At 43.6% G+C, this 20449-nt stretch overlaps 3 protein-coding genes across 7 annotated transcripts; all 3 read left to right on the top strand.

Annotated features, from left to right (window-relative positions):
- Window positions 1–2165: 2165 nt before the first annotated feature.
- On the top strand, window positions 2166–5931 carry LOC132448858 (uncharacterized). Its single transcript, XM_060040405.1, has 4 exons — window positions 2166–2425; window positions 2999–4782; window positions 4871–5084; window positions 5339–5931. Exons 2-4 carry the CDS (start codon window positions 4264–4266, stop codon window positions 5929–5931), a joined length of 1326 nt encoding a protein of 441 aa, XP_059896388.1. The 5' UTR covers window positions 2166–2425; window positions 2999–4263.
- A 4452-nt stretch (window positions 5932–10383) lies between these two features.
- On the top strand, window positions 10384–14853 carry nabp1a (nucleic acid binding protein 1a). 3 transcript variants are annotated; one of them, XM_060039380.1, is made up of 6 exons: window positions 10384–11303; window positions 11757–11895; window positions 12208–12279; window positions 13551–13635; window positions 13720–13789; window positions 13975–14853. In XM_060039380.1, exons 1-6 carry the CDS (start codon window positions 11207–11209, stop codon window positions 14190–14192), a joined length of 681 nt encoding a protein of 226 aa, XP_059895363.1. In that variant the 5' UTR covers window positions 10384–11206; the 3' UTR covers window positions 14193–14853. The 3 variants fall into 3 exon arrangements, with proteins under 3 accessions (XP_059895363.1, XP_059895364.1, XP_059895365.1); XM_060039381.1 differs by having other exon boundaries at window positions 13720–13771; XM_060039382.1 differs by lacking the exon at window positions 13720–13789.
- Window positions 14854–16504: 1651 nt separating this feature from the next.
- On the top strand, window positions 16505–20449 carry LOC132448258 (C-X-C chemokine receptor type 2-like). 3 transcript variants are annotated; one of them, XM_060039384.1, is made up of 2 exons: window positions 16505–16664; window positions 18757–20449. In XM_060039384.1, exons 1-2 carry the CDS (start codon window positions 16580–16582, stop codon window positions 19830–19832), a joined length of 1161 nt encoding a protein of 386 aa, XP_059895367.1. In that variant the 5' UTR covers window positions 16505–16579; the 3' UTR covers window positions 19833–20449. The 3 variants fall into 3 exon arrangements, with proteins under 3 accessions (XP_059895367.1, XP_059895366.1, XP_059895368.1); XM_060039383.1 differs by having other exon boundaries at window positions 16517–16670; XM_060039385.1 differs by lacking the exon at window positions 16505–16664 and adding an exon at window positions 16677–16885.

A 20449-nucleotide genomic window follows, 5' to 3' on the forward strand; every position in this document is an offset into this window, starting at 1 on the left:
AAATGGTCGGTTAATTTAGCACATTTGGCTGCGTCTTGCTCTAACATTTTTTTCCTTTTCAACCTCAACTTCTGAGTGCCACCCAATTATTTTTCCTCTCCACCACCTTTTTGACATTTTCGTATTTCGGTGTAACTTCAGTGAGATCAACGAGAAGTAAGTGACCCGGCCGTGTGTCAGGCTGAGCCAATCAGAAATGACAGACCGCGGAGCAGTCCAAGTTGGGAGGGGCCGTTCGGCCGCTCGCTTTGGCCGCTCGCTTTGCCCCCATACACTGTGGGGGTGCTCCCCCCTCTAAATTGACAGTAATACATCGGCCCCGTTTCACCGTCAGGCAAGAGCTCCGTTTCGCGCTGTAAGCAAATATCCGGCCGCAGGCCGTCCCAAATCACGGCTTACTTAACTTTTTCATTTTTTTTTTACATCTTTTACAACAAAAAATATAATATAAATATGTAATAAAAAAAATAAAAAAAATAATAATAATAAAACAAATCTAAAAGAATTACGGCCGGCCGGCTCGGCCTGAAATCGACCGGCCGTTCGGGAAATCTCCCGAACCTCCCGATGGCCAGTCCGCCCCTGTCTTCAGGTATCCAGTTATGGTGTGTTCCAGATGCCTTGTACACCATGCGAGTTGCACTTGTGACGTAATTTCTCGTAGCACTTAAGTTATAGAGCTCTTAAAGTGTAATTCCGCCTCTTGATACTTTTATTACACTATTATATTATTTAAGGTAGCCGGTAATCGACTTGTGTGGAAACATGGACCTACCGGTAAGGCACAGACTTGGAGAAGTATTTTCTAATAAACTCCCGGTACTCTAAATAAAGTTTATGTTTTGTTTTATTTGTCGGTCATGCTACTGCAGAGGTTTGGTGCTTTTTTGGGCAATATTAGTTGTTAAAAAATGTAGATTTGGGAGTGTTCACACCGCCCCTAGACAATGCAATGGAAGCAATTTGGGCTGTTACATTGCGCCGGGCATTCGCGAGCAAGCTCTATACTCAATTATCAACGAAAAAAGTGTCTGGCGGGCTTATTTTATGGGTCTTCATTCCGATTATTATTATTTTTTTACATTTTAAAGGGCTGATTAAATTGACAACACGCAAGGGGGTTTACGGACCCATTACGTCGTTGCGGACCCTTCTTGCATCCACCGCAAGGGCCTAACGTGCGCCTCCAAAAAATGTTAACCTTCTGTCGTGGCAACGCAGCAGCAAGGGTTGTGATTGGTCCCCTCACTTAAACCCGCTATAATGTCTGGCTGCAGCCTGTAGGACATGGACATCCACATCCGACTGCTCAACTGCTAGGTTATACGCCCGATACGCGTCTCTACGTTCACTTTGTATGGGATCTTGTCGCCCGTCGCGTTTGGTTAGAACGCACTGGAGAAGTTTCAGACAGACAGCCAAAATTGTCATTTTTATTCAGAAAATAGCCGGTCCTTTTGCTTCCTGTAAAAAGCATGTTTGTGACACTGGATAACGATATAGATACATCATCTAGCCTGCATGTGGAGGGCCACATAAGGTAGGAAATTGGTTTACGTAAACTGCTGGATCTGTTTGCTCGTGATGACCTGGCCAAAGGTTACCCACGGTCCTAAGCGATTGTGATCTGATTCTGGTTGGTGCTCCAGCTAGTATGCATTGTATATAGATTGCAGCTAGTAGCAGCCAGCTACACACGATGAGATTGCTATAAAAATAATAATAATAATACATTTAATTTAGAGGCGCCTTTCAAGACACCCAAGGTCACCTTACAGAGCATATAGTCATCATAATGCCAATACCTATGCCAATGTGGTAATAGTTGTTTTGTCTGATTGAGAGCCTGGTAGGCCTATCCTGACATAAATATGTTCTCGCATAACCTGTGTGATTATCCTAAATTGTAGGGGATATTATTTGCGGGCAATTTGCTTATGATGTTGTAACGAGTGAAGTCTACATTGGTCCTTCGCTAGTGTTTACTGGTGGTCAGGATTTGGCAGATGCAATTCTCCTCTGGGCGCTTCTTTTTTTATTTTATTTTTTAATGCAGCATAACATATGCTACCAGCAGCAGCCCTCGCTCGTCTTCAAAAGGCTGATGCTCAGTACCTCGTTTCATTTCGTACCCCCTTTACAGTCTGGCATTTTTTGTCTGGTAAACTACCTGTCCGTTTCTGGACTGTCTCCGAGGTCCTAACACGTTACAAAAGGTCCGAACAATTCCGAACGAGGTCCGAACACATTCCTATCGAGATCAGAGAGTTTCAAACGAGGTCCGAACAAGGTCCGAACACGGTCCGAACACTGATTCCGAACTGTGTAGGTCACGTGACCGAGGAGGAGTGGTTATCATGGTGGTTATTGCTTTAGAGTGGCAGCCATTCTTTTCCACCGCATCACAACAGACTCGGGGAAAAAGGTTTGGAAACTTGATTAATACTCATAAAAGCAACACCTTAAAAAACAAAACGGTTTACGATTTCATTTCTCAGCATGATATTCATCTTTGTATTTCAACTTTCTTGTTACGTGGCCACTTTGCTAACGGAGCTTCTGACTGCTGTGCATACTAGCACTGTGTGGCTACGGCCAGCAGGGTGGGGATATTGGCGATATGATAGAATCAGAAGACCAATAATAACTTATTTATTTGCCGTTTAATGATGTCTTGTGATGTGAAATAATTGTGCCAGGGTTCGTCCCCTCCGGTAATGGAGCCTGTTTATATGTTGGGGCAGAGTGCAGATGTGTCCAGATGTAGCCTATGACATGCTTGTGCCAAGTTTAATTATTAACAATAATAAAACAGTACTGCAAAACATGCCTACCTACCTAACTACCTACATAAATACACACACACACACACACACACACACACACACACACACACACACACACACACACACATTATAATAATTTCCTCCACTCGGTCTGTCTGTACACACACATAGCCTAGCTCGACATCAACCTGTTTTATATTTAATGTTCGCAGATGACTAAGACAGGAAAGCCAGACAGCTACTTGAGGGACCTCTGCATAAAATATGCCCAGGGCCAATTCCGCTTCTCGACTGGCAAACGGCCAGGGGCCAAGAAATGGAAAAAGGCCTTGGAGAGCCTCGATGCTTGCCCCCTGCAGAGCCATAGTGCTAGTAAGGATCTGTTCGGGAGAAGCCTTCAGTGCTCCTGTGGGTTCCACAAGGTATGTGAAATTATTTTCCCCTGTGGGTTCCACAAGGTAAGTGAGTTATTTACTAATTGATTGTTTACAGGTTTGCTTGTTCTTTCCTCTGGTGGGCTTCAGTGATTTTGCAGTAATGCCTGATGTATTTTAACAACTGGAGAAAACTAGTAGTGTAGGATTCTTAGGTGTATGTAGCATGGCCCCTCTTTGTGTACCCCCCCCCCCCCCCCCAGCCAGCAGATCTGTCATCAAGAGCTGGGTCCAGTGAGGCAGGAGTAGTTGAGACGGAGGCAGGGCGAGTCCGAGTCGGCTCAGAGGCAGGAAGAGGAGACACGGATGCAGGGGGAGCCCGGTCCCACACAGAGGCAGAGGCAGAGGCAGGGAGAGGAGACAAGGAGGCAGGGAGAAGAGACACAGAGACAAGGAGAGGAGTCACGGATGCAGGGGGAGCCCGGTCCCACACAGAGGCAGAGGCAGGGAGAGGAGACAAGGAGTCAGGGGCATCAGTGGCAGGACAGGAAGTGCAGTGCTATGGGTGCAACCAGCTTGTGGAGGCAGCACATTTTTCAGAGCACCTGTCTGACCACCAAACTCAGGATACGTGTGACACCTGTGGGGCCAAGGTGCTGGGTACTGTTGATCTTTTGAACCATATTCAACAGGTTCACTATGCAGGATTCGTTATGCCATCAATGCAAAAGCCAACAGTACAAACACCGAAGCCAACGCCATCACCACCGAAGCCCACACTACTACCACCGATGCCAACGCCATCTCTGCTCCCTCCTTCAAATAGCTGTGCCACGCCACACCACACTGCAACTCCACCTAAACCATCTCCAGTAGTTTGGAAAGGTTTTCTTCCCGATCAATTTCAAAGTAATCCAGGAAGCAGATCAGGTGTGGATTGCAAAGTGCCTATATGAGCCTACAGGTCAGCTGAAGCAGAACTTTGAAGCCTGCTGGTTTCACCCCCCACTGGAGCCCAAACCCTCTCGTCCTGAGCCTGGGTGGTACCACCGGCAGAGGCTGTTCATCTGGGCACCCATGAGGATGTGGGGGATTTCCTTAAAATGAACAGCTCCGGTATATATAGAAAGGTCAGGGAGGTGATTGATGTGGATAGCCGCTACTACCTAGTGGGAGGGGACTATCCGTGTTCGAACCCTTCACTCTTAGTCTGCCCATGGAGCCAGGATATTCTCTCCCAGTTGGATGTGGCACACAGGAGCCTGTTCCCCGCTGTCCTCACGACCCAGCTGGCTCTGGACAGGAAAGGTGTGACTTTCCTCAAGCCAAGGACCAGTGGAAACAGTTCCTCCTACGTCCAGTCTGCAATGGAAGAAGCGCACAGTGAGGAGTGGGCACGGCAGACCATCCGCTACCTCTCGGACTGTGAGCGCCACAAGAAGATGGCTACGTTCATCCCCTCTGCAGCTGTCTATCTTCCTCCACCAACCTTCAGGCCCCTTCCACTTGCTCAATGGTTTGAGACGGTCCACTCCAACGACATTCTCAGCCATCTGGATGAGATGAAGGGAGTGATCACTTCTACCTATGGTAGAATTCTGAAGATGGATTCAACAAAGAAGGTTAAGGTAAAAACTATATAAAATATAACATGTATAATTACAAAACAGGAAATTGGTTTACTTCTTAGTGCTTGTGTTTGTTTTACAGATCACCAAGAAGCTGGCTGGCGGGATCGGGGACAGTGCTGCATGGATATCCAATATCGGAAACGAGTTTGGCCAGGTCCTGAACTCTGTTCTGACGTCGGGTGAAGGTGCAGGGTTGGAAGAGTTGTGCCAAGGCGTCGTCACTCGGTACAAGAATGCAGGCCAAGCTGAACCTGAGGCCATCTATGTCGACCGAGACTGCTGCAGCCAGTCAGGTGGGTGAAAAACACACACACACACACACACACACACACACACACACACACACACACACACACACACACACACACACACACACACACACACACACACACACACACACACACACACACACACACACACACACACCCTGTTAGAACCATTTGTTATAAATGTATGGAAGTGGTACAGGCAATTGGGAATTTGCTTAATCATGGTTTAACCCCACACAGGGTTAGGTTGGTCTATGTAATTATGTTGTTTTTTACAGGTGTGTCTTCAGTGGCTAAGCTGTTTCACCCATGGCAATCTGCAGTGCGCTTGGACAGCTTCCACTTTATGAGACGCTTTAACTGCGGCCTCACAACAGAACACCACCCTCTATATGGCATCTTTTGTGCCAAGCTTTCCTCCTGCATTTTTGCATGGGACCAGGAGGATGTGCAACGCCTGAAGGAGGCCAAGAGAGCAGAGTGGAAGAGCAGCCACAGCGGGCATACTCCCACTGAGGAACAGCTCATGGCCACCATCAGTCCAGGCGAACTGAAGAGGCACTGCAGGAGGAGGACCCGTGGAGTGGAGGAGATACGGGGCATGATCTCAGGGCTGCTGGAATCGGTGTGGGAGCTGACGGACACCACAGGGCTGCGTCTGGTGAGCCATGACAGCATGCGCCATGTCTGGGAAGTACAGCAGAAGCACCTGGAGTGCCTCCAAGACCCTGCAGGTGTTGCACTGTACACGAAGGTGGGGACACTCCAGAAGGGCGGCAAAGAGCTGGACATCCTAAGGTGTGGTAGGGGGTCCTCCTCCCTGGAGAGGACCCCCACTGTCGGGTATTCATGTGTATTCACTTTACAATAATGGTTGACTTACCACCATGTTGCCTAGTCGTTCAATTGCGCTTCTGTCCCACGCTTCTCTGTTTACGTTCTTGTGTCGTGATTCGGTTACATAACTAACCGGCGCATAGTCAAATTCCGCTTCTGCTGAGAAAGTAGTCCCTCGATGATTCATGCGATGCAAGGTTAGTTTTATTTCTAACATTATTCTATCAACACAGACATTTAAATCTATAGTCTGGCGTTATAATTGATTTACCTCGTGTGTACTGTGGAGTGGGTAAGACTGTTTTTAATAGCAGGCTAGCATTGCCCGTTGCCGTGTGCTAGCCTAGCACGAGCGAACTCTGCAACTAGAAGGACTGAATGAAATGTGTTGAAAACTGTCTCCAGTGATAAAGAATACCATTGCTAACTTGGGAATCAGGCCCTATGTCCAAAATTCCGAACTACCCCTTTAAGGAAAGGAGGCATAAAGGTTAGGAGGTTTGACTATTCGAAGAGGCCCCCGGCCTACCATAAGGGTACTGTCGGCGGTGGAATATCGACCTCGGAACTGATGGGCTATACCGCCCCCTCGGACTGAGGAAAACCGAACCGAACTGCACCCTCCGGTGGAAATGCGCCATAAGTAGGCTACCATGAGACAGGGAGACCGCTGGAGGAGCCTTTCCGATGTCAAAAGCCCATCTCGTCTCCCCCTCTCATGGTGACGTGAGCCAGACGTCCCTCTTGGGGGCCACTCTTGGCGCGTTTCCACCGGAGGTCGCTGGTCGGTTCAGTTCGCAAAGGTGCCGGGATCGCGTTTCCACCGCCAAAAGTAGACGTGACCCGGACCGAGCCGTATTGAGCCGTACTCGTCTCTTAGTACTCCTCCATTGGGGTATTGAGCCGCCTAAAAGGGTGCTGGTGTTACACCGAATTCTGCGACCCACCAAAAAGTGTGACCCCAGGGGGCGCTGTTGCACATTTTCTGCAACATGCACGAGTGCATTATGACAAAAACATAAATAAAACATAAGATCTCCCCCCCATTGGTGGGTCTTTTTTTTCTTTATACTAACATTAATTCTAAACAGCATTTTACACAGTAGCCTATAATAGGAAATGCTCAAAGGTAAATCAGCGTAATTTAACACTGACTAGCTTTTTATGGAAAGGAGCAACGGTGAAGGACCGTACTAAACGCCCTATCCATTGTATGGGTCTGTAAAATGCTAATCAAATCAATCAAATGTATTTATTAAGCACCTTATGTTTTATGGATGTCATGCCTGTCTACGCTTCAAACTCGTGCATATTGCAGTAAATATGCAACAGCGCCCCCTGGGGTAACACTTTTCGGTGGGTCGCAGAATTCGGTGTAACGCCCGGCAAGTTCGAGCTACATACGCCGTCTGTTGATTGGTCGACAGAATCGCACTTCCATGCGACAGGGGGATAATAACAAACAAACACGTTATCCGTGAGGTATTTCTGGACAACGGCGAAAGCTTCTTTTATTTGAAGAAAATGTCTCCAAAATTTGCCGTCCTTCTCTGACGTCCTACATTGTTGATATGTTCTTCTTTTTCCTTGGACTTCTTAGCAGGCTACACTGTGTCGGGCTGCTATGAGGTCACGATGTTAACGTAGCTGGACCTATTAAAGAAAAAGTCCTGTAAACTCCTTACAGTTCCTAACAAAGTCCTAACAACTCCTAACAAAGTCCTAACAGTTCCTAACGAAGTCCTAACAACTCCTAACAGTTCCTAACGAAGTCCTAACAACTCCTAACAAAGTCCTAACAGTTCCTAACAAAGTCCTAACAACTCCTAACAAAGTCCTAACAGTTCCTAACAAAGTCCTAACAGTTCCTAACAGTTCCTAACGAAGTCCTAACAAAGTCCTAACAGTTCCTAACGAAGTCCTAACAACTCCTAACAGTTCCTAACGAAGTCCTAACAAGATCCTAACACAGGCGCGAACACTCCTAACCAGTGGGGCAAAAGAGCCATTCAGATCCTGAGAAATCTCTGGGTCGACGGACAGTACCCGGATTGGTTAGTCATTCAATGGTTGCCATTCAACACCTTCTGGTTGCCGTGCATGCTAGCTGCTGATTAAACGACTAGTGTTGTGAACTTCCTCCGAAACTATTGACGCTCAATTGTCAGGTAGGCTATAGGTAAAGCGATTTACAGAAAGCTTGTTTCTTTCAAGACATCATAAGAAAGTACTAAAATTAACGTACACATGTTTTAAAGTGTCTTTATTAGTGGTATTTGTGTTTGTAGATATGCGAGTAGTCCGTACGTGTGCTGGTTATGTACGTGTTTTATTATTATAACATCGCTAGCCTATATAGGCCCCTAACCCCTGCCTATGCACCCAAGAGGAGCAAAGGGCTTAATAAAAAAAGATATAGGCCTAGCCTGCTATATAGTAACTGACGATGATTGATACTATCAAAACACCCAAACAATGTTATGATGTATCAATGGAAGGGATTTCAGCTGTTATCTATCCCCTATTTATGCTATGATTAAACAAAAAAGTCGTGAAATCGCTGCTTTTACTATAGGCCTACTGTATATGCATCAGGCATATCCTACTATTTCTGATGTCTTGGTATATCTTATTTATATATTTTTACTTGAATCAGCCGTTTAATTGTCTTTCGGCTTGTAGACTAAACAAAATGAAGCAACTGTCCCATATTTCTAACTGCAATTGAAGTAGACATTGAGACTCAAAGAAAATGGACGCTATAGGACGGTGATCATGATTTGTCTCAATATCAGAATAACAACAATAGGTCAAATATAAATGGCTTGTCGAATGGCCATAAAGTAGGTCTGTATGTGCAGTGTAAGCTTGTCCAGCCCCTGCAAGTCAGGGTGTAGGCTCTGAATCTGAATGAATAGGTCAAATGTATTATGCTACACCGTGAAACTCCTATGCCACAATTTGATTGGTTCGCTTTCTCGGGATATTTTGCAATAGGCCTATCCTATGATTGCGATCTCAAACTCGTTATATGTTTTCATCGCAAATGTCGCGTGACGGTCGTCTCGTCACGCTCATAAAAACAAATAAACAGATAATAAAAACAACTAAATCTCGGCATGAAGTATTCACACTATTGAATAACTGTTATAGTATATACTAAAACAGTTATTCACCTCAGGCTCCGTGAATAGTGAGGAATAGCCCTCTCGACCTTCGTTCTCGGAGGCTATTCCCCACTATTCACTATTCAACATTTTTGAAATACCAGCCGCCACTGGTTATCAATTAAACAGCGGGTAGTTTGCAGATCATGTGTTGCTGCTTTTATATGAGTTACTTAGACCGCATTACCACCGTCGTGCAACAACGCGAACCTGAAAAATAACAATAGATAAATGCATTGTACAGTCGACAAGAACAATTAGGGATATGTGTTGGGTGTGGATTTGGCTAATCTATTTTAGTTAGGGAAAAGGTTAGTCGTGTGATGGTTTGGCTCCCCCAAGCGTAAACATGTTAGACTAGTTTGTGGATAACTGTAACTATAAAAAAACATATAATCACTCAATGTGCGTATTTTTAAGTTGACTACTGATGAGACGACTCGTCGTTTTGAAAAAGCATATTCCATGTATTCATTCAACATTAATTCTTCTTCTTCTTCATGTTTAACCTCTGTTTTCCTTTTATTCCTAGTCTGTTTTACATAGTTTTGAATGATGACTATATGCTCTGTAAGGTGACCTTGGGTGTCTTGAAAGGCGCCTCTAAATTAAATGTATTATAGTATTATTTTATATCCATAGTATAGTATCAATATGATGATAAAGGATGTATGTGTTGATAAAATATCCAATGTATCCCGTATTCAGTCACGGTGGCCGAGAGGTTAAGGCGTTGGACTCGAAATCCAATGGGGTTTCCCCGCACAGGTTCGAATCCTGTTCGTGACGAATCATTTTCGACATTTCACTCTCTTATAGACGCAACTACTTAGACGGTCGGGTAGATAAACAAACACGAAGTTCATTTTATTCGTCAAAACTGAGTGGAATACCGATACAATTATAATAAACAGTTCTTCTTCACATTTTCCTACAAGCACCATGAACCATTGTGTTCATATGAATGAATTGAAATATGAATTTACAAAATGTAAAATAATGTTTAACAAGTTTAGGTCTGATATTCATCTGATACAACAAAATGCACTCCACTAGGGAATCATGTCTCGCGTTGCCGGCCTGACCGACTCTCCATTCAAAATCCGAGTCAGGGCCAATACTATACCCCATCAATACCAAATTGTTTGGCTTTTTTTTATCAGTATTAGCTTATTTCCATAAAAAGCAATTGTGTTGTTTACATAGATAGACTATGTGTTCACAACAAAACTGTTAAGTATTACAACAAAACTGCTAACAATTCCACACCCCTCTTTTTTGCATGAGAATGGATTCGCCCGGTGATTATATAAATGATCGGCGAGACCGCAGAGCATAGTTTGGGGCATTGTCAAACAGGAGGGAGACGTGTGTCAAACTATGTGAAATAGGATAAATAGCGTAGGTTATTGTTAAAATTATTAAGGCATAACTATAAGGCTTAACTTAAAACATGACACACGCTTAGGGCTGTAAAGTTAGGGTCCATACTTTCAAAAAGGTACACTGATGTTGATGTTTAACAAAGAGAAGTTAGCTAGACTGCTAACATGCTAACATAGCTCCTATACGCTCAAGGGGCGCACAAAATAACCGATTTGACGACGTTATTTACATACGTCTTCTTAGTCACATATATGGACGTATTTAACAAAGATTATTGACAAATGCCAGCTCTTTTAACTTGTGTGCGAGCACGCAAAGCGAAGTTATTTGCTCGTCTCTGCAAAAAGTGACAGGCATTTAAATCACAAGAGATAACTAGTTTAATATCAACTGGATTGAGTGCACCACAATTGCTTATTTTTCTCACTGCTTCTCGACCTTGGCAGAAGTGTAAGATCACCTTTTGGCTGAAGAGGAAGTGGACGATGGAAACCTGAGAGACCCTCGTCCTGAAGCTACTAGTCTCAGCTCCTAGACCCACTGCTCTCCCCGGATCACACCCTGGTCGTTTGACCGAGTGATAGTCTGCTCATTTAATAATTAGAAACCTATCTAACGTTGCATCAAAAAATCACGTTTTTTAGTTCGTCGATCAAAAGCTAAAAAGCTAGTTAGCTGAATGCCTTAGCCTGTCAGTACTGGGAAAGGAAGCTAGCGCTAACTAGCACGTTTAGCTTTTAATGCTAGTTTTTTTTAATGATGGCAAATCCCACAACCGAGGCACTGTTTTTGATAAAGGACGTCAAGCCCGGATCAAAGAATTTGAACATCGTCTTCATTGTTTTGGAGATCGGTAAGTTGCACTGAACATCGAGGAGGAAACTAGGGTGTCGCGATGTTTCTGTTGCAGATCACGCGAGATTATGATTTGTGGGATTTCTTAAAGGGACCAATGGTTCACTATAATTATTCAGAGTAACAGTCATTTATCAATCCCGATGGCATTTGTGTGTCACAATGGCTCTTCTCGAGATAGAAGTACACAAATGGAGAATAAACGAATAAAATGAAGTAAAGATAACTATTTATAGCTACCATGTTTGAATTAAACATGTAACCTAACTATATTTTATCCATAAATGCAGGGATATTACATTATTTTAATCAGAAAAAAGAAAATATGTACATATAGTATGGCATTTTACTACTCGTCGAGACGTATTGAAATGACGTGCTGAGGTAATTCTCGCATTTGGAATGCTGCAACTTTTGCATTTGTTCCTAATCTCTTGTCACCAACAAACAGGGAGAGTGACGAAGACGAAGGATGGTCATGAAGTGCGCTCCTGCAAGGTGGCCGACAAAAGTGGCAGTATTGCCATCTCTGTTTGGGATGAGCTCGGCAGTCTCATCCAAGCTGGCGACATCATCCGGCTCACGAGAGGGTAGCTTATCCCCACTTGAACCTCTATCTGTTTTAAATAACTATTAACTACCGGTGCAGTTTATAATATGTTATGCATCAACTGAAAATATTTGATACATTGCCTATATTTTGCTCACAAGACGGTAAACCCTCTTCACACTTGACCCCAATTTCAATTTCAGATTACATATTTATGAGAGATCTACATTTTATAGATTTTCCAATTCACTTTTGTAAAGATGTCGGAATTACAGATTATTCCATGTTCCATGCATTCAGGTATCTCCCTTGTTCTCATCTAAATGTTTCTAATCTAAGTATGTTTTGGTAGGTATGCGTCCATTTGGAAGGGCTGTCTGACGTTGTACACTGGGAGAGGCGGTGACCTGCAGAAGATTGGAGAGTGAGTAATCTGCCAGTCTGTTTTAAGGGAGGCTGTTGTCAACATCTGTCTACAAGTTAGTCATTCTACCAGACAGTTTTATCCAAAGTGATTTGACTGTCTCGATGCAGGTTTAAGGCGCAGGTTGTGGTTGCTTCTTGCTCAACGAGGCCTACTGATAGTATGCTGACACTGGGGTTCAAACCCAGAACACCTTTCAGTGTTTCCCATACATAGACCTTACATAGACCTTCATTTTGTGGCGCAGTGCCACAGAATGAACACCGAGCACCACAAAATGATTCAGCTTATTTTTTCACGCGATTTTGAAATATAATAATCGTTCCGCTCATTCATCTCGGAATAGCACTCTTTCTCCCTGTCATTCTCGTGCGCACACGCACACAGAGACGAGCGCGCCTACATGCCAATGGTGCGCGGGTACACTACCACTTATTGGATAAACACGGGTATCACTGATAAACTGCACACGTACTGACAGCGGATTCTTCCGCGCCTCCTCTCAACGCGCCTACAAAGGAAAACCCGAAGCAGCGGGATATTTGCGATTAATGTGAAATGTGGTTATATTACGGTGTTAGATCCCCAGCCCATCGATTTGAATCCCCCGTGATTTGAATTCGCTCTGCATCAGGGATTGGAGATCGGGAAGTGGGACGATCCACTTTGAAATGTATTTTGTGCTCGATTACGCAAATGAGCAAACGCGAAACGGGTCTTGTTTAATAGAAGTGGTACTGCTGGTATTGCGATTTGTGCCAAGATGCCAATTTTGTTATGTTCATTCTCAAAGCCTATGGAGCATTAAAAACTAAAGTTATTGGAATTCGCAGACAAAGGGGAAAAACCTCTCCCTATGCCTAACGTTTTAGATGGTACGCCTACTTACATTCATTCATCCTTTTCAACAAAAGGTGCCACACCGACTGCTTCTTCTATATGGTGCAATTAAGTTTGATGCCTATTAAAAGAGAAACTCCAAAGCCATCAATGTCACTCAGAAAAATCTAATGTCAGAAAATACATCGGTCCGCATTTGTTTATCTTGCCCCGAAGATAATGGATTCTCCTCATAAAAGGAACACCAGCGATTGTCCGTCCAATGAGAATTTGCACTGCATATCGACCAACCGACCAGAATCAGACAGCCTTAACGGATAGTTTTGCTGGTTAATATTTAGATTTACAACTGACAACATTAGATTATAGACGAGTCAATGGAAAGCTAATTTCTTTGAAGCTAAATCAACATTGTCTTTTCCCCCATCCAGGTTCTGCATGGTGTATTCGGAAGTGCCCAATTTTAGTGAACCAAACCCAGACCTACAAGCTCAGTCCAACCAGCAAAACAAGTCTGTGAGTAGCCCCTAAACAATGACCATGCACACCAAAAACAATCAGTCCATATTTTATAGCGTATCATAATTGTTTTACCAACAGGGTAAACCCGACCAGAATCCAAGGGGAAACTCCCCACCCAATCAAAATTCAGGTACATCTGCACCGCCAGGTATGATTTGACCTTTAATCAACCACAAATTTCCTCGTAATGTCCCCAATTGTGCCAGCCTCATCAAGACGGCACTCTTTAATTCCTCCCTAAAGGGGAGATCTCTCCCCCTGCGTTTCCCAGCGGCTTACTGATGGTTTCATGGTGAGTTGTTGAGACGTGTGTTGTTCCTCCTCTCTCCCCAGGTAATGGTACCATGCAGCCTTTTGTCAACAGCAACAACAACAACAACCCTCCGCCCGGTGCAACGCGGGACTCATCGTTCGGTCCCACGGGCCGGCCCAATGGACGCTCGCCAGGGAACGGAGCCCCGCCCCCGGTCACCGCCACCGGAGCCCCGCCCGCCACCAAGCCCTCGGTTACCATTAGCAACGGCAGAGACCCCCGGCGTGCCAAGAGATGAAGCTCGCCTTTAGAGTTTTGGCTCCTTCTTCGTTCAGCTGACACTGTTGCCAAACCTGATGCTCACCAACCCGGAAACAAAATAATCCACTCTGGTGGCGTCTAGTACAGGTGTTTTTATACATATATATCAAAAGTTTTTGTTATTTTTAAACCCTAGTCACTTGTGTATTGAGTATAGGGCTGGTGTCTTGGCTCCGTCTGAGCGGTGGTGAGACGCCACTGCATGGCGTTGGGCGGACACACGCTCGCTGTGGACACCGCCTGTCATATGCCAGTGTTACCCTCCCCCTCACACCCAGCCACGTCTTGTTTTATGAATCTATACACCCTACTTGAACACTCAATGCACTTTTGTTTTCACTTGAATTATGGCGGTCATTTATACTTCAGGAAACCACGTTTCAGCGGAGGCAGGAGGAAAACAAAGCCTTAAAGGGGGTGATCATGAGTACTTGGACTGAATGCTCTCATGAAGCAACTTCCTTTGTTTTTGTAACAAACCTTGTGAGTGACTGTAAAGCGAAAGGTGGTGATTTATCATGTATGAGGTGTATAACAACTGGGGTCAATGGATTCTCATTAGTGTTTGGCTTTTAAGGACCATTTTTGGAATCACTGGCAAAGAGGTTTAACAAATAAATGTTAAGATTTTTACATGACATTTTGGGATTTTCTCTAGTTTGTAAATCTAGTCTAAACTATTATTTACAGGTAACCAATGGTTTGCCACCATCCTATCTTCTATCCTATCAAAATGTCTTGACAAAAGATTTCATTTAATATTGGGAAAACGACATAAACTTAAAATCTCAACAGTGAGCCTACTGAACGTGAAAGTAACCAAATACCGTAAGTAGATGTGCATTGAAATGCTCAGTCTAAAACAGGTCTATTGCCCATCAAGACCTAACGGTGCATTTATTTTTATCTCTAAATGCACACATACAGTCCCATTTATACATTGGTTCTGTCTGTATTGACGTGGCTATGTACGCAGCATAAAATAAGGTTAATTAAGTTACTTATGCCACCTTACTAGGGCAAGCCTCAGAAGGAAGACAATCTTGTGACTAAATAGTATACAGTTAATTGGAATGAACCACTTTATTGTGTATAAGGCCCATTAACAAGGTGATTTTTTTTATATCAACATGACAAGGAAATCGATGAAGTCCTCAGCATTGGTTCTGTGATGTCTTTTTGAAATGTGATAGTTGCACTTGAGTGCTGTATCTCATGTTACACCAAGCACCTTGATGTTTCTTCAAATCATGCCTTAAGTTTAAAAAGTCGCACCATGAATGCAGGCTCCATATGTTTATGTCCCTCATGACGCCAACACACAAGCCTAGTCTCCTTTTATGGCGATCAATGATTTAAACTCATTTGAACAAGTAAAACTACATAATTAACTTCAGGGTATTATGTGATGATGGATAGACCTAGCAATACTATACCTCTATCAATATCTGCAATCCTCCAAAGACCTAATTATACTTTGAGTCACTGAAATTAAGAAAGCATGACAAATCTGGCTAAAAAGTTTAAAAACACCATTATCAAGATGATGGACTCGTTTCCATACAGAGTAGAACTAAACATGTGCCGACCATGTGGTTATTCTAGTTAAGTCATGCATGCCCATGTGATACTGGGCTTATGAGAAGTTGCATCAGGAAGCGTGGTGGCTTCCCCCGCGTGTCAAAAAGTCCTGCTGATCACGAGAGCGGGACTTCCTCCCAACACATTATTATTCACAGCATTAAAAACAAACCAGTCACGTTGAATGTAATTTCACTCAGGGTTAACACGGACACTTAGTCGGTTTCGTTATAGTGTTTTTCTTTAAAAAAATTATGCATAAAGCTATAGGCCAACTGAGCCATACTTTAATTGCAGAGTAATAGATAATTGTGGCGCAAGGACATGGTGATGATGTCTGTTCAAATCAAAATGAAAAGAGAAACTGTATCACATGAGTTTATTTTGGACTTTTTGGTCACTCCGTCATCCTATGACAATGTGTCATAGAAACACTGGGGCTTTTTTTTTATGAAACTAGGTTTGAGATAAAAGAATAGCTTAAAAGTAGGCCTATGGCTAACTCTTTTTAAGATTAGATATAAAATGTAAGCTTAATAGAGCACCCATGAAATTTCGTTTAAAATGCAACAATGTAAGTAAACAATATCCACTCATATATCCTACTGACATACTTGCAGAAGTAATTTAAAAAAATGTATAGGGCTACTACACAACTACAGAACACATGCAGCCATATATACCATGCTATGGGTATCCAGTAGGCTATCTAAGTCATGATGCATCATCAAAGCCATCTGACGTTTTCTTTGGACTGTGTACAAACAGGGAACTGAACAGAGGATGGGAGGAGTATGGAGATATAGTCAGAAGCGCTGCTGTCTAAGGGATATACCATCAGACAGCAGACAAGAACACACAATGGCTGGTGAGCGTTTACATTATTCTATCCACATGGAGATGGTTATAATATGATAAATTGAAGCCCATTATATTAATCTCAGATGAAAAATATGGTGGTCACAGCACAAAGGGCAATATTAATAAATACTGCCTATACACATTTAAAGGCCAATATTCTATTATATGTTCCTTGTTATGGTTTTATTAACGTTTGTTTTTCATAAACATCTGCTGTTAAAGACGGAAGTGAGTACACTTTTTATTTAATATTAGTATTTAGTCAGAAATCAAGCTCCATATGCCTACTTTTGAACCACTTTTTTTGTAATAAGTTCATCATGAAGAACTACTTAGAAGCATTCCAACTTTAGATTTACATATCATTTTCTTCATTTATAATTTGTTACAATCTTTATGATGCCTTTCAGGGGCCGTATTCACAAAGGATTTTAGGGCTAAAAGTTGGTCCTAACTGGCGAATTTAGGAGTAACTCCTAAAAAGAATGGGCGTGTCACTCTTAAATAGGACTCCTAACTTTTTTCACTAAGAGTAATTCACAAAGTATTTTAGGCCTAAAAGTAGCACCTAAGTCTCGGAGAGCTTAAAAGTCCTCAAGAGGACTCCTAACTCAGTAAGACCTATTCACAAAGAATCGTAAATGCCTGCGAGACGAAATGTTAGGGTATTAAACTTGTTGTGGAGTTAATCGCAATGCAATAACATCCCCGACTAACAGGAATAATCCGATTAGTCCCGAAATAAAATGTTTGGCCATAGGCCTACTACGTTATTTAGCAACAGGTGCAATGCAACTTTGCAATGCCGACGATTTAAAAATATCGCAACCATCAGTCAGCCGTGCCATAAACTTTCCTTTGGACATTCAACAATTACACAGGATCAAAGCCAACTTCATGGCAATTGCAGGTATGCCCGGTGTGGTCGGTGCTATTGACGGGACGCACATAAAAATAATTGCGCCATCAAAAGACGAGGACGTGTTCGTCAATAGGAAGAAAGTGCATTCCATCAACACGCAGGTTGAGTTAGGTTGAGTTTGGAGTCCTCTTGAGGACTTTTAAGCTCTCCTAGATTTAGGTGCTACTTTTAGGCCTATAATACTTTGTGAATTGCTCTTAGTGAAAAAAGTTAGTAGCCTAGTCCTAAATTTAAGAGTGACACGCCCATTATTTTTAGGAGTTACTCCTAAATTCGCCAGTTAGGACCTACTTTTAGCCCTAAAATCCTTTGTGAATACGGCCCCTGATCTTTCAAGTAGGCTATCTCTCTTGGCGCTTGTCTCACCTATATTTCTCCGCTATTAAGGAAGCATCCTTGCAATTTAGGCATTGTGTTTTGTATTCACCAAGCATTGAGAATGAAATTGTATTGATTTGTATCCTAATAATCCTTGGCTTCTTTACCATGATTATTTGCAATGTTATGCAAATGTCTAATATAATTTAGGCCATAATCTCCTTAAACATCCATTTTGATATCTCAACACATATCAAAACATTGCGACAGCTGAAATTGCTTTGATTTTTTTTTTCAGTTGGGCTTATAATACAACTATAATAATTGAATGGTATGCTAAACGATATTATTTATGGTTTCAATGGATATGCTACTCTGATAAATACGGTGGCTGAGACGTCAGTTTCATTGTAAACCCTCTTTTGACTTCCATTATGTTGTGGGTCTTGCATTTGCCTTGTGGGTTTAGCATTTGTCTTGGGCCTTTTGCCTTTATGTTTTCCGTAAACGTGCCCGTTTATCAAATCTGCAAAGCGTCTTTGGCTTTGCTGTTCACTCAACACGCCACTGCCATCCTAGTTTAAGCACCACAAACAACTTTAAAGTTGCTTCTTTAGTGAGCACGATAACATTACAACGCTCCCCAATCATGAGTGTTGTAGCTCACGACTTCAAAAAACATTTCACAGAGCGAACATGGGTTGGTCACAACCAGACTGTTGTGAAACATACATTGTTACATTATCAAAACATATCGGTTGCGAACCCCTCTTTTTTTTGAAAGGCAACATAACCACACCCCATTTTTGGATCCTTATTAGAAAAAGCCCCAAATGTTGTATTTTCTTGTAATTTGCAGAACTTTCCCTCGCTGACATCGACGCCATCTTCAAGGAGCTGAACATAACGTACAACGGCACAGATTTCTGGATTGATCCCATCACTCAGCCATGCAACCCCTCGCCTATCTCCGACACGGCCATGATTGGCATGAGTGTCTTCTACGTGCTCGTCTTTCTGCTGGCCATCCCTGGGAACCTTCTGGTCGGGCTGGTGATCTGCCTGAACAAGCAGCCCCTTTCCTCCTCCGACCTCTACCTCCTCCACCTGGCCGTGGCCGACATCCTCCTGGCCGTGACTCTCCCCTTCTGGGCCACCTCCGTGACGCTGGGCTGGGTGTTCGGCGACGCCATGTGCAAAATGGTCAGCGTCCTCCAGGAACTCAGCTTCTATGTCAGCATCCTCTTCCTGGCCTGCATCAGCGTGGACCGCTACCTGGCCATCGTTCGCGCCACAGACACTCACAAGGTGAGCCGCCGACTGGTGGTGAACTGGTGCGTCTGCGCCGCCGTGTGGTTCACGGGGGGACTGCTGTCTCTGCCGGGGCTGTTGAACTCTGCCAACCCTTCAACCGACTCGTCCAACGGCACGCAGCTGAGCGTTTGCACCGAGCATTACGACCCGGGCAGCGTCCAGGAATGGAGGCTGGCCACCAGGGGGCTCAGCCACACCCTGGGCTTTGTCTTCCCGTTGATTGTGATGCTGCTTTGCTACGGGACCACCATGCGGCGCCTCCTGCGCACCAAGGGCGGCTTCCAGCGGCAGCGCGCCATGCAGGTGATCGTGGTGTTGGTGGTGGCCTTCCTGGTGTGCTGGACGCCCTACCACCTGGCGGTGATCATCGATACTTTCCTTCGGGCGGGGACCGGGCCGTACCAGTGCCTGACGCGGAACACCATGGACCGAGCCGTGTTCGCCACGCAGAGTCTGGGGCTGCTGCACAGCTGTGTAAACCCAGTGCTGTACGCGTTTGTGGGCAGGAAGTTCAGAGGGAGGTTGGAGTCAGTGATCCAGCAGACGGGATTTCTTGAGCGCACGCAGACGCCTAGACCGAGCGGGTCCTCATCAACGGAAAGGCCATCCACGATCCTATAACTGTGTGTGTGTGTGTGTGTGTGTGTGTGTGTGTGTGTGTGTGTGTGTGTGTGTGTGTGTGTGTGTGTGTGTGTGTGTGTGTGTGTGTGTGTGTGTGTGTGTGTGCGTAGGCCTACTGTGCAAACACACTGAATCACAACATTTGTTTTTATATATAATTTTGTATTAATATTATAATTTTTAATACTTCTGTCAACAAGAGGCATGCACTTATTGGTGAGTTGTAAAAAAGACATGAGTCAGCAAAAGTTGTATTGAGACATTTTAAATGTAAATAAAAAAAAATCATGAAACATTGTTTTTATATATCAGTATTTATATGTATATATATCTTCATATTCCGAAGTTGTAAATGTGTAAATTGTAAATGGATTTTTATGATGTCCGTTGTTCCTGTAGGCCTATATGTGGTTTTCTGCCCCACAGCACCTCCCTGTGTTCTGATGTTATATGTTACTGGTTATTGCTAAGCAACTAGATGTTACATAACTCAATGCACATTTCTTTGTTATTATCTGTGCTATGTTTACTCTTTCTGCATTTATTGATAAAACTTGAATCTCTTCAAGAACATGTCTGCCTCATACTGTAACATATTAAATCATTGGATGAACTCA

Source organism: Gadus macrocephalus, chromosome 20, assembly GCF_031168955.1.
Source record: "Gadus macrocephalus chromosome 20, ASM3116895v1".
NCBI classification, from domain to species: Eukaryota; Metazoa; Chordata; class Actinopteri; order Gadiformes; family Gadidae; genus Gadus; species Gadus macrocephalus.